We start from the raw sequence: 13,346 nt of genomic DNA, 5'->3' as shown, positions 1-13,346 counted from the left end.
ACTTTTGTGCACATTTTTAAAGGGTGTGATAAGATTTACAGGAGATTTTGTTAATAACTGATTTGACTGCTGTTTTAACTCTGAAACTAACATTTTACATGTGGTGAAATAACTGTTTAACATCTGGATATAATGTAATCTATTACCCTTATCTGGTTCTTTACCATTAGAAGATTTTTTTTTACAGTTTAACTTTTTAACAATGGTCTGAACTGTACTTTTATGGCATTGCACACAGAAAACAGTTTTATATGACTTGCACAATAAACATTTACTATCATACCACACATTCTTTGTTTGAGATACCAGTCAAATGTAATCCATTTGCATAATGCCTGACTATTAACTTGCCCTAATAAAGTTTTACATTTGCCAATATGCTGAGTATACCAACATTGCATTCTGCCCCAGATTTTATTTGGCCATTCTGATATATTAAGAGTAATTACTTTGCATAATGCCTGACTATTAACTTGCCCTAATAAGATTTTACATTTGCCAATACACTGTTTATACCAGCATTGTATTCTGTCTCAAATTTTAAATGGTCGTTTTGATACCTTAAGAGTAAAACTCTGTTTACATTTTTAACTATGACCCCTAATGGCATCCATACTGTATGTGACAGAAAAAAGTCTTACCACACAGCAAAAAGGCAGGTGATCAGGCTGACTTTTGCAGATGGCTGGTAATTTCTCCATAGTCACTCAAAAAGCTGGTGAACCAAAACTGGCAGCTGCAGATTTGAAACCTTGGAATTCACCAACCTGGCGAACATATTGCATTGCTAACTTACTGCATGGCAGTCTCACTCTGGATTCAGACATCTGAAAACTGTACTGCTGCAAACCATATAAGACCAGAGTGCTCCTGTTCAGGACTCACTCATAAATGTTAATTACAGAGTCTTTACTGGAGTGACCCTATACAAGGCACCACTCCCCCTGTGTTGGAATACAGGCTAGGCTCACCACTGATAAATTTAAAAAATATATACTTTTTAGTACTGTACTTTACTAAAGCCAACTTGAGCTCAGTTACTAATAAAACAACTTATCTATATAACAGATGGCATGTATTATACATTATAGCTTACAGCTTTTAATGTACAAGGTTTGCTTTTCGATGCAGATAATGATTTTTCATTTACCTCAGAAGTGATGTTCCTACAAAATACCAGAACTAATATCATTTAGTTTTTACAGTCCTTTTATACTCATTTGGATCCTGTCTATGAAAGCAGTCTTTTGAAGTCTTTGTCTGATGTTGTACAGTCTGCTGATAAGTTGATCTTTTTTTTTGTTTCAAGGTGTATTATGTGACAACCTTTAAGACTTAGGGAGTTATCCTTGTCTCCGGTCATCCTTGCAGCTGTCCTAGTCAGAAATATATCCTTATCAGCAGTTTTTCTTGCAGCTGTACTAGTCATGAAACAATTATTACACAGTATGGATGCCAAATATATAACTATTTTATTTTTTCCTACTTTTTTTTACTTATTTTCAGCTAAAAAATTTTCACCCCATTGTTTTTTACTGTCACCATTCTGTGTCTTCTGTGTCTTTACCTAATGTTGGTACATGATAATGCATCAACACATCTGACATGTTAAAAGATTATTTGGATTATTTCATAGTTTCATACTAGGCAAGAGAGGAATGTCCAGAGGACCGCAATTTACTGTTTATGATTCTTTCTTTCTTTCTTTCTACATGCATATGTCTGTGTGTGTGTGTGTGTGTGTGTGTGTGTGTGTGTGTGTGTGTGTGTGTGTGTGTGTGTGTGTGTGTGTAGTTGCAAAGTATGTCAACAAAATGCCTAATGGCTGAACATCAGGTTGCAAGCTCAATACACTGAACATTGTTTTAGTCAACCAACTGCTGCATGGAGGCTGGGGCTCATCACTTTCCAAAAGGATCTATGTTAAAATCTGTCCCATTATTTTAATGGAATGGGATTTGATGTATTGGGCTGAATGATTTGATGGTCAGTATGACATCCATCCAAGAAAATGAACAGAATCGTGCATACATATATATATATATATATATATATATATATATATATATATATATATATAGATAGATATATTGCAGACTGGCAGACAGGTTCAGTGCAAACTTCACCCCCCTCTCCCCCCCTAAAGGAGAGATAACTATCCCAGCGGAGTGTAGCCTCCCAGACATCTCAAATGAGGGTGAGCTGCTCTCTCTAAAGCTAAAACACAGCATCAATGGGACGATGGTCTAAATGAGGAATTAAACCTGCACATAAGGCAGCTGTTTAATCTCAGCCTTACTACAGGATATGTGCCCAAACAAGTCTAGTCTGCAAAGCTATGGAGAGGATCATAATGGAGCTCATAAACAAAGATATAGGGACTTGCAGACATTGGACCGGAAGATCATGCCTTTTGAACTTAAACAGTCACCAAGGCCATTGATGAGGAAAGGCAGTCCATACAGCCTACCTTGACCTTGCAAAGGACACAATACCCACTCGGGTGTTGAAAAAAAACTACCAGCTTAAATGTAAACCCATATGTCACAAGATGGGTTGCAAACTGGTTTAAGGACAGAACCCACAGGGTTAGAGTTGCGTGGTGTCCCATATTGTTTGGCATCTACTTCTCAAGTACAGGCCAACATGGGTGGAAAGTGCATCGGACACGGATATCCTTCAGAAGGGACTGATAGCTGGTGCCAGAGCCATGGCCTGAAGTTAAATGCCAAAACAAGGTAACCCCAAGCTACCATATAGGTGGCAATCCACTAAGCACAGAAGAGGTTATCAGGGACCTGGGGACCCAGGTTGACAGTGGCCTTTCTTTTGACACTCACATTGCTAAAGTGGTTAGAAAGACCTTGATCATGAAGGATTCACATCCAGATCTAGTGAGGTCATTGTTCCCTGTACTCTTCACTTATCAGACCAATGATCAGTACAATGCCCATTCGGGATGGATGTATCTCAAACATCTGCAGCATGGGAGAGACGCCAAAGTTCCTCACCAAAAGGATAAAGGGACTCCAAAATCAGTCATATGCTGCCAGATTGAAGAAAGCCATGCTCAACCCGGAATTAATGGACATGCTTCACCTCAAAAATCCAAATCCACCAAAACCACTAGAGGATATAAATAGGAAGTGCTGGAGGTATGCTGTGGAATAGAGTCCCGTCCATGTGAGGCAGAGCACCTCGCTGGCTCTGTTCAAGAGAAATCTTGACCTGTGGATGGGAGATCGAGGGTTTCCGGGAATCATCTCTGTGTCACTGCTGGACAGAGGCACAACAAACTAATGGGCACAGTATTTTTTCATATAAGGGGTGCGTAAAGCCACAAAATTTAAGTATAAACCTATGAATCTATGAACCTATGAACCTATATATATATATATATATATATATATGTATATATATATATATATATATATATATATAGAGAGAGAGAGAGAGAGAGAGATATGGCTGCAGTTCACTCTGTTGAATAGTCAGTTTGCTGGCAGAGTGCTGTCTGAAAGCGTATTGTGTGTTTTCTTGATTAGTCTATAGGCCTTGCTGTTGTAAAACTTGTTTTTCTGATTCTGTATAAGCCCAGTGTTTGCACCAAGCTGCTCTGTGATTAATGGCAGTTAGCTGTGCCCTGTATAGATGCAGACACTATCAAGTTAAAAGTTCCTTTAGAATAACTATCTCTGCAACCTCCCCAGTCCCCCTGCTGCTCTAGGAGCATCCAAGTTGCGCACAGAGCAACATTGCCTTGTTGGATAGCTGCAGTTCACACTGAGTACAGCACCCATTCCTCATCTGTATGCTATCATCCCAGTCCAGTTAAATCTACCAACTCTTCTCCCTGCTTAAACCCATAGTAAAAAACCTGAAACCATGGATAGGCACTTTCCTGCTATCTCTGTGGCCAGCCTGGTGGACATGGGCATACTGAGGTAATGTAGCAACTGTCTCATATATACTGAGAACCACTTAAGCCTGAAGCAAATGAACACAGTATCAGGGACATATAGTTACATTAGGAAAATTGAGAAATGACTGTCACATAGTGACAAATCAAATGACAAACAGGTTGAGAGCAAATGCACATCATTTCCCTCATTAAATAAGGTCTCAACAAATAAAGTCACATATGCAGAGATACTCAAAAATAACTTACCAAAACCTCAGAGGCCTCCTGTATATTGCTCTCAGAAACCACATGCAAGCAAAATCAAGTCAACACCAACCACTGCACATAAAAATACACATTACAGTGTCTCCATAAGCAAGCCCCTAAAGCAAAACACCACACATTCAAACATCTTGGTCATAGAAGACTATCATGAGACACACAGATGCTCCCCTCACCGAGATGGATAAAGAGTAGGCTACAGTCTGTTGCCTGTCAGGTGCCAGGATTCACCAGATCATGCAAGCACTCAGGTCACTCAACCACAAGCACCATTATGACTCATTCATATTCCATGTGGGAATGAATGAAGTGAGATGTACCTTCCTGAACTGTATGAAGGGAGACATGATGGATCTCTCTGAATAGGTGTCACAAGATGGTATTAGCCTCACATTGAGCAGCATTCTACTCTCACCAAGAATGATACCTCAACACAAAGAGAAAATGAATGTCTTCAATAAATGGCTTAGCGACTGTTATCATTCCAAGGAGATCCAGTATTTGTCAGCCTGGGGCAACATGAACAAGAGACCACACTGCTTTGTCAGAGATGAACTGCATTTGTCGGCGCTAGGCCTTTCAAATACTGGCCAAGGCATTAGTCACATCCATAGTGCATTTTTAGGCAGTGCCAAGCCAAGAGAACTACCAGCTTAAAACATTCTTTTAACACCAAGCTGAAGGTATTACTGCTGAATGCTAGGAGTCTTAACAAGAAACTGAACTCCCTGGAAGCCCTCCTTGCCCTGGAGAATGCTGATATCTGCACATTTACAGAGATGTGATTGAAGGCAGCAGAAAGCAGCCCAGCAGTGCAAGGCTACAATGCCTATTACACATTCAGACCATCTTCTGAAAAGAAAAAAATTGAAAGGAGGGGTGTTTCCATTTACATAAACAGCAATCACAGCTTTAGATTGGTCAAGCAGGATGAGCTACTCCATGTCCACCTGACCATAGGCAAAATCTCCCACCATATCCTCGCAGGTATGAAACATGAAAACCAATCTGCATACCTGAAGTTACTAGAATCACTTACCATTCAGCAGAACACACTTCTTATGGGTGATTTTAACTAACCCCTCCATAAACTAGGAAACATATATAACCAGTAACATACAGGCTCAGAGATTCCTAGACTTTGTCAATGTAAATGCTCTGGAACAGCTGGTCTGGACTCTCACTAGGGGCTCAAATATCCTTGACATAGTACTCACAAACATGATGGAGCACTGCCCCCCCCCCCGTGTGTACTGTCATCATTGGTAAGAACAGATCATAAATTGGTCTTCATTGAAATAAATGTAAAGGTAGTACCCCCATCAAACCCTGAAACCCTAAAGAATTTTTCAGAGACAAATTATCTCGTTGGTAATTTTAAAGCTCCCCCAAACTTGAAAACACAAAGACCTATACAGAAGTTTACACGAATGCCCTGTACAACCACTTAAACAACTGTATAGAAACAGCAGTACCTGACTGAACTAAACCCAGGTGTAGTCAGAAAAACAAGCCACCCTGGTGGACCCCTGACATAAACAGACTATGCAAGGAAGAAATTCCTATCTAGAAGTAAGTGGGAGGATGTACAACACAGAAAAATAGCCTTCATTAGTCTCAACAAGGTAAATCAGGGAACTAGCCAACACGTCAAAAGGTAAACACAAGACTAAAATAGCCTCCTAAGCAAAGGATTACCACAAAGCAATTTTTAGTTATGTCCAAAATCTTTAGGGGAACACTCAGCAATGTACTGAGTTGACTGTAGATGGCACTACCTATACTCAGCCAGAAGAAATAGCAAACCTGCTGGCCAATAAATTCAGCTCCAGTTTCTCTTCCTCATCACCTCTGGTCACTCCAGATAAAATACCACCTACCATTCCTTTGTCTGTTATTACAAAAGAACAGGTCATCATTGCACTCTCTAAAGCTAGAAAAATGGCATCAATGTGGCCTGACGGAATCCCAGAGTGCCTCTTAAATAGACTGAACATGACCTAGCAGATCCACTTAGCATACCTATCAACTGTCCAGATTTTCGCAGATTGTCCAGATTTTTGTCTCATATTTTTTGCTCTTTTCCTCATAAAATGTAAAGTTTTCTGGCAAATCATTGAGGACTGATATCACTACATGATGACATATATTTGAGTTTCAGACTTCATATCCTTCAGAAAATGCGTGCTAACACAAATTCTGTTATGCTAGCAACTTTCTAAGTTTTTAAGAGCAATGTTTAAAATCTGTCCCTATTTTGGGCCTTTGCCCTCCTCCTAGTTATTTTGAGCACTGTCCAGATTTTTTGGTCTAAGAAGTTGGCAGACATTCCACTCCAATCTCTATTTAACCACATTCTCCAGAAAAGCTTTGTCCCAGTAGAGTGGAGGACAGCAGTCATCCCTCTGCACAAGTGGGGAATATCAACTGACCCACAAAGCTATCAACCCATAAGTATGACTAGCCTGATATACAAAGGTATGAAAGGGATAATTATGAACCTGATTAACAATGACATAGGAAATATCCAGACTCTGAACCCAATCCAGTTCAGCTTCATCAAGGGCAGGTCATGCCTACTCAGTCTGGTGGACTTCTTTGACAAAGTTACCAAGGCCATGGATGAGGTAAGACAGTACAGCTACCTTAACCTAGACAAGGCATTTGACACAATACCTCACTCAGGTATCATAGATAAACTCACAAAATTGGGCATAAACCACTATGTCCCAAGATGGATAGCCAAATGGGTCATGGATAGGAATAGTGAGAAGTGAACTGAAAACTGCTCCATGCTACAAGGGCAGCCATTTTCAGGTGTAGAACTTTATATATACCACAGCATTTCCTGCAGCAGTTTCTAAAATTAAAATAAAAGTTAAGATGAGGTGAGAATCCATCCATCCACAACCAGTTTTCCCATTTTTGCACATGGAGTTGGGGTGTCACTTCAACAGTGACAATCATCTATAGACAAGATTCACACTGCCGGGTGGCTAGCCCTACCATGGAAATAATTTATATTCTTCTTCTTCTTTGAATCTTTATTTGAATCTTTATTTTAATCATTTAAATATTGCAATGTGTTCCTCTGCAGTTACTGAACATTCCATTTCTATGCAATTAGTTGAGTTTTGGCTGTAGTGTGATGTGAAAGTATTTCCAAAACAAATAACAAAATCTGCAAATGCTTTACAGTTAGCATGAATCTTGTTAGCTCACTGGTTCATAGGTAGGCGGTGCATCTTCTGTATTGACGACATAGGTTGGTCAGCCAGGTAGCACAGGCAATGAGTACAATATGCAATTCTCCCTGTCTGGGCTAATAGACTGGAGACCCTTTTGTTGCAGCATTAGCACATAATGGAGATTAAGTATAACAGCAGTGACACAAGTGAGGACGATGTGGATATATACAGGTATGTAAACTAGTATAACAGCAGTGACACAGGTGAGGAAGATGTGGATATATACAGGTATGTAAACTAGTATAACAGCAGTGACACAGGTGAGGAAGATGTGGATATATATACAGGTATGTAAACTAGTATAACAGCAGTGACACAGGTGAGGAAGATGTGGATATATACAGGTATGTAAACTAGTATAACAGCAGTGACACAGGTGAGGAAGATGTGGATATATACAGGTATGTAAACTAGTATAACAGCAGTGACACAGGTGAGGAAGATGTGGATATATACAGGTATGTAAACTAGTATAACAGCAGTGACACAGGTGAGGAAGATGTGGATATATACAGGTATGTAAACTAGTATAACAGCAGTGACACAGGTGAGGAAGATGTGGATATATACAGGTATGCAAACTAGTATAACAGCAGTGACACAGGTGAGGAAGATGTGGATATATATACAGGTATGTAAACTAGTATAACAGCAGTGACACAGGTGAGGAAGATGTGGATATATACAGGTATGCAAACTAGTATAACAGCAGTGACACAGGTGAGGAAGATGTGGATATATACAGGTATGCAAACTAGTATAACAGCAGTGACACAGGTGAGGAAGATGTGGATATATACAGGTATGTAAACTAGTATAACAGCAGTGACACAGGTGAGGAAGATGTGGATATATACAGGTATGTAAACTAGTATAACAGCAGTGACACAGGTGAGGAAGATGTGGATATATACAGGTATGCAAACTAGTATAACAGCAGTGACACAGGTGAGGAAGATGTGGATATATACAGGTATGCAAACTAGTATAACAGCAGTGACACAGGTGAGGAAGATGTGGATATATACAGGTATGTAAACTATATACCTTTATGAGCCTAACTACCATACCTTTCAACTGTCCAGATTTTCACAGTATGTCCAGATTTTTGGCTCATAGTTTTGGCCTGTTCGTCATAAAATTTATGATTTTCTGGTGAATCACTGAGGATTGAAGCCAGTAAATAATGGCTTACATTTGAGTTTCAGACTTCATATCTGTAAGAAAATGCATGCCAACACAAATCCAGTTATTCTGACAACTTTCTAAGTTTATAAAAGCAATATTTAAATTTTGTCCCTATTTTGGGGCCTCCCCACCATTTTTTATGCTTTGTCCAGATTTCTTGAGCTGAGAGGTTAAAAGGTATGCCAACTACCAGGATGACTTGTGAGCAAAAATCTCTATTTCCTGGGCAACTGAAGATGTAGCTGTGGCATAATATTTATGTGGGTCCTATTCTGCCAAAAAAAGTGATACCCGTTAATGGGCTTTGGTCCTGTCGTGGGGAAAGTTCAGGTCAGCTGTTTTGTCATATCTGAACTGTCTAAACCAGATGCTTGCATGTGAAGTGACACAGTAACAAGAATGAAGAAGAATGGATAAGATCACCAAGGGCAACACCCTGGGCACGTTGTGGGATATGGCAGCATAACGGGTTTTCAAATCACAGAAACAAATTCCAATTAGATTTGCATAAAGCCTCTACTCATCATTTTTCCAATGTTTTTATATTGCTGGCTATTTAAGACAGTCCCAGTATCCATGCAGTCGACATGCATGGACTCAGTATGATAAACAGCCATATTTTCTTAAAGATATAATTATGAAGCATGGAAAACTAACCAGTCAGAGAACCCTAAGAACATATAACAGAGGAAAATACAATGAATTTGCAATGCAGTGTTTCCTGTGGGCTTCAGTTTGATTCCTTTACTCTTGGCTTGCATACAATGGAATATGAGCGAGTATCATCTCAAAGCTTGCAAGACACAGCTGAACAATAGTTAAATTCTGCCTAGAAGGACTGTTCTTCTTCTTCTTCTTCTTTCGGCTTTTCCCAGTTAGGGGTCGCCACAGCAGATCTCAAGGACTAATTAATGAAAATATAAAATGTAGAAGTAGCCAGTAAATGGCTCTTCTGGACAAGTATAACCCATGTAGTTAAATGAACATACCAAATTTACCACAATAGCCATGAGTGGGTATATACTTGCAAGCATAAATAAATTTTAATAAAGTTACAAAGATTTGCAGATTGTTTCAACACCTCAAAAAAAGGTCATGTACAGATACCCTTACATTTATTTTAATTTATAAAATATAGAAATGAATCAACGCTGCAATGTGAAGTTCATTTTAACAATGTTCTACAATAAATTCCTTATATACAATGTAAATGGAGTAGCCTTTGCATAGTGGCACCAGTTGCCTTTTTGTGATTCAGTAAAAGTAAAGCATTTTCACATGCCTTCACACATGCTTTCAGTTGCACTTGTTAATCATGTCACCTCTCTCCTTTCATTTCATAACTTGTAACAAAAATGGTGAACTGGGAACTCTGTATTGGTGTTTGCAAATATAAATAATGCAAGGACTCACAAAATGATACACTCTATATTTTAACATACTCTTCCTGTTCATCTCTTGAGCTTCCATGTTCATACTGTGGCTTTTCATCTCACTTATTCTAATTGCACAAATCTTGTAATCATTATTTCTGTCTGTCCACTAATGGGGCAGTGCAGTGAGCTCAACAAAAGAGTTTACCATTACATAGCCGGCTGACTGCAACAGCACTTCCCAAGACATTGCAAGTTCATCTGTCTGTCTATAGGTTCATAGGCAAGTACTAGGCTAGCTGCCCTTGCAGGCAATTTTAAGCCTAGCCAATTTCCCTTTCAAAGGTGAGAATCAAACCCTGTACCTTGCAACTGTGAGGCAAAAATCTTAACTATAATACTGACCCCAACCCTATCTATCTTTCTGTATATCTATGTATATATCTTTCTATCAACCTATCTGCTTGTTTGTTCATTTGTTAAGCAGTCAGGCGGGGATATGTTGTCTGGTCTGGAAAGATCCTATATTTTTGACAGTTGCCCCATACCACCTTATTAATGTATGCTAACCCTAACCCTGCTGTTGCTGCCCCTAACCACAACCTCACACATTAACTTACCAAAACCCTTTCCCTAGTAATACCACATACTTATTTCACATGCACACACAACACTAAAGTCATCTCTGAACCTAGCCCTTATTCTAACCCTAACCCAGAAACACTTGCACACCAACACACTTATACCCCAAAACAAAAATCAAAGAAATGCATGAAACATTAAATCTATCCTCATCCCTATTGCTAACTCTAACCCTAACCTGCAAGCACTCACATACACACACACACACACACACACACGTAAACACACACACACACACACACACACACACACACAGACACACACACTGCACACACACACACACACACACACACACACACACACACACACACACACACACACACACACACATGGACACGCACACACACACACACACACACACACACACACACACACACACACACACACACACACACACACACACACAACTAATATCAAATCTTTCTGCACTTCCTAAACGTAAAGCACTCACTCAACAGTAACACTTACTGTTCTTTATATTGACAATTTAGAAACTCAACAAAGGCCACCCTTGATAGAAGGCAATATTACTAAACGTTTGTCGATTAAGAGCTTATTTGATGGAGTTTTCTGCACATACACACACATATAACTGTGTGTGTGTGTGTGTGTGTGTGTGTGTGTGTGTGTGTGTGTGTGTGTATAAAGATACACACACACATATATATATATATAGATAGATATAAATATATATTGTATAAATGCATATGCATACATTTTTAAATTGAATATATGACTGTATAAATTTTTTTAAAGTTGTTGCATTTTATCCAGAAGATGAATTGTGTCTTTCAATTTAACATGAACTTATATATTTTCATCTCTTGATAACAAATTTCACTTAGTTGTTGGATCCAATAAGACATTGTCAGTGGTTCTGCTTTCTGAATATATATTTTACTGAGATTGTTAAAATTCTTTGGCACATGACAGTATGTGACTTTGGAATGGTGTTTGGAACTCAATACAATATGACAGACATATGAATAGTTACTATACTTATAGAAAAAGGAAAGAAGTTTACCACGGGTTTGGAAGTGGAACTCAATACAATATAACAGATGCATTAAACGTTACTGGGCTTATAAAAGCAAAAACAAGTTTACCTAATGTAGCTCATGAATTAAATAATTTTGGAACTGCAGCTATAGTGGGGACCCAGTCTCCATGATATTGCAAATGTTTTTCATCCTGTTTTGTCTTCTTTAGTTCATCTTAGAGTCATGCTTTCCACCATTGTCACTAGAGGTCATTGCCTGTTTGCATTTAATGTTTTATATAGTGTGTGACCTCTAGTCACTGCAAACGTATGAATGTTTTCATATTTTATATATTTTTCTTACAATATGCTAGCATCTTATCACTTTGTAACTTTGTACCATCAACCTTCTGTTCTCCAGTAATGCCAGGAATGTACAGAACATTCCCTGTAATTTTTTTTACAAATCTGTAAATGATCAGGCAACAAAGTACATATAATGTAAAATAAATAATAAATACATATACCTGTGTAGAGTTCCATTTGAGCAATAGTGGATCTGCTTCCTTGCACTTCAGATGAGCATTTGAAATGAGCACTAAGAAACTGAACAGAAAGCATAGCTTGAGAGACATCATTGTCTGCTTTCTGTATAACTGTTCCATCTAGATTTAAATACTCGGGTCTGTTTCTGTATTATTCACATATAAAAACTGCCCTCAGTGAAAAAGCTTTCTCTGCAGTGTACAAGATGTATATGCGTTTGCAGTGTCAGATCTCATCTAGAGATATAAAATGAAAGTTTTGGCTACAAATAATGTTTGAATTTCAAAATCAGTTTCGCATTTCCTAATAGTTGTCTGTTTCTGACCTTTTTTAGACCCAAGAGTAGGCAAATAAATTAGGAAATCAGATTGCAATCCGGATCAAAAGCATTCAAAATAAAGTGGTGAATGCTGAGATTTGAACTTGAGCCAGTGTTTTCAGTGCCACGTGATAAAGTCTGTTCAGTTCTTGAACATTGGCCAAACATGCAAACTTTTCATTTATGCATGCTTCAGAAGCAAGCTCAGAACAGTATTGAGGCATGTTAAACAAGGCAGTAGTTAGGTATTCTAAATATATGAAAATTGGTAATTTTTTTCTGATCATCTCTTGGAAGCTTTATAACTAAAACTAAAGCTTGCAATATAGAGCCATACAAAGTGTGCTAATGCAATAGGAGAATAGCAATGTTATACTTATAAGTGGCAAAGCTGAAAAATGTTTCCCTTTCTCAAGTGTATAGGGGTAGCATTTTAAAAATTGAACATATTTTAAAATGATAAGTGGGTGTTGGGCCAACATTACGGCTGAATACAAAAAAAAACATTTCTTGGTACAGCTCTGATGCTCAATATCATTGTGCAGGTTGATAAAAGTTCTGTCAAATTAACCATAACAACACTTCATATAAACCAGCATTCCAGATGCTCCATGCCATGACTTTGTCAGTTATCTTTTGTTTTCCCCTTTATTAATTTCAATTTTATTTCCTCCTTTTATCTGTTGCCCTGACGTGATGAGATAAGTGTTACTGATTCCCATTCTATCCAATTGCCATTCTATCCCCCTTATCTAAAATCCATGAAAAATGTATACATTCCCAAATAATGCACCTCACTAATAAACTGCTAACCAACATCCAGTGTGGATTCTGCCCCAATCACAGTACTACCACAGCCCTTATTAGC

The 13,346-nt window shown here is 38.5% G+C and overlaps 1 protein-coding gene across 1 annotated transcript in view; it reads right to left on the bottom strand.

The window, feature by feature from the left end:
• LOC122811414 overlaps positions 1-12,420 on the bottom strand; it is a 63,024-nt gene extending 50,604 nt beyond the window's left edge. Inside the window, exon 1 of the mRNA XM_044083245.1 lies at positions 12,141-12,420. Coding sequence (XP_043939180.1) covers positions 12,141-12,278 — 138 coding nt within the window. The 5' untranslated portion in view covers positions 12,279-12,420. The remainder of the gene's footprint in view (positions 1-12,140) is intronic.
• Positions 12,421-13,346: the final 926 nt, after the last annotated feature.

This window comes from Protopterus annectens, chromosome 9.part0 (assembly GCF_019279795.1).
Source record: "Protopterus annectens isolate FY-2018-M chromosome 9.part0, PAN1.0, whole genome shotgun sequence".
NCBI lineage: Eukaryota > Metazoa > Chordata > Ceratodontiformes > Protopteridae > Protopterus > Protopterus annectens.
The sequence above is the reverse complement of the archived record's forward strand: the minus strand, read 5'-3'. Positions and strand labels throughout refer to the sequence as shown.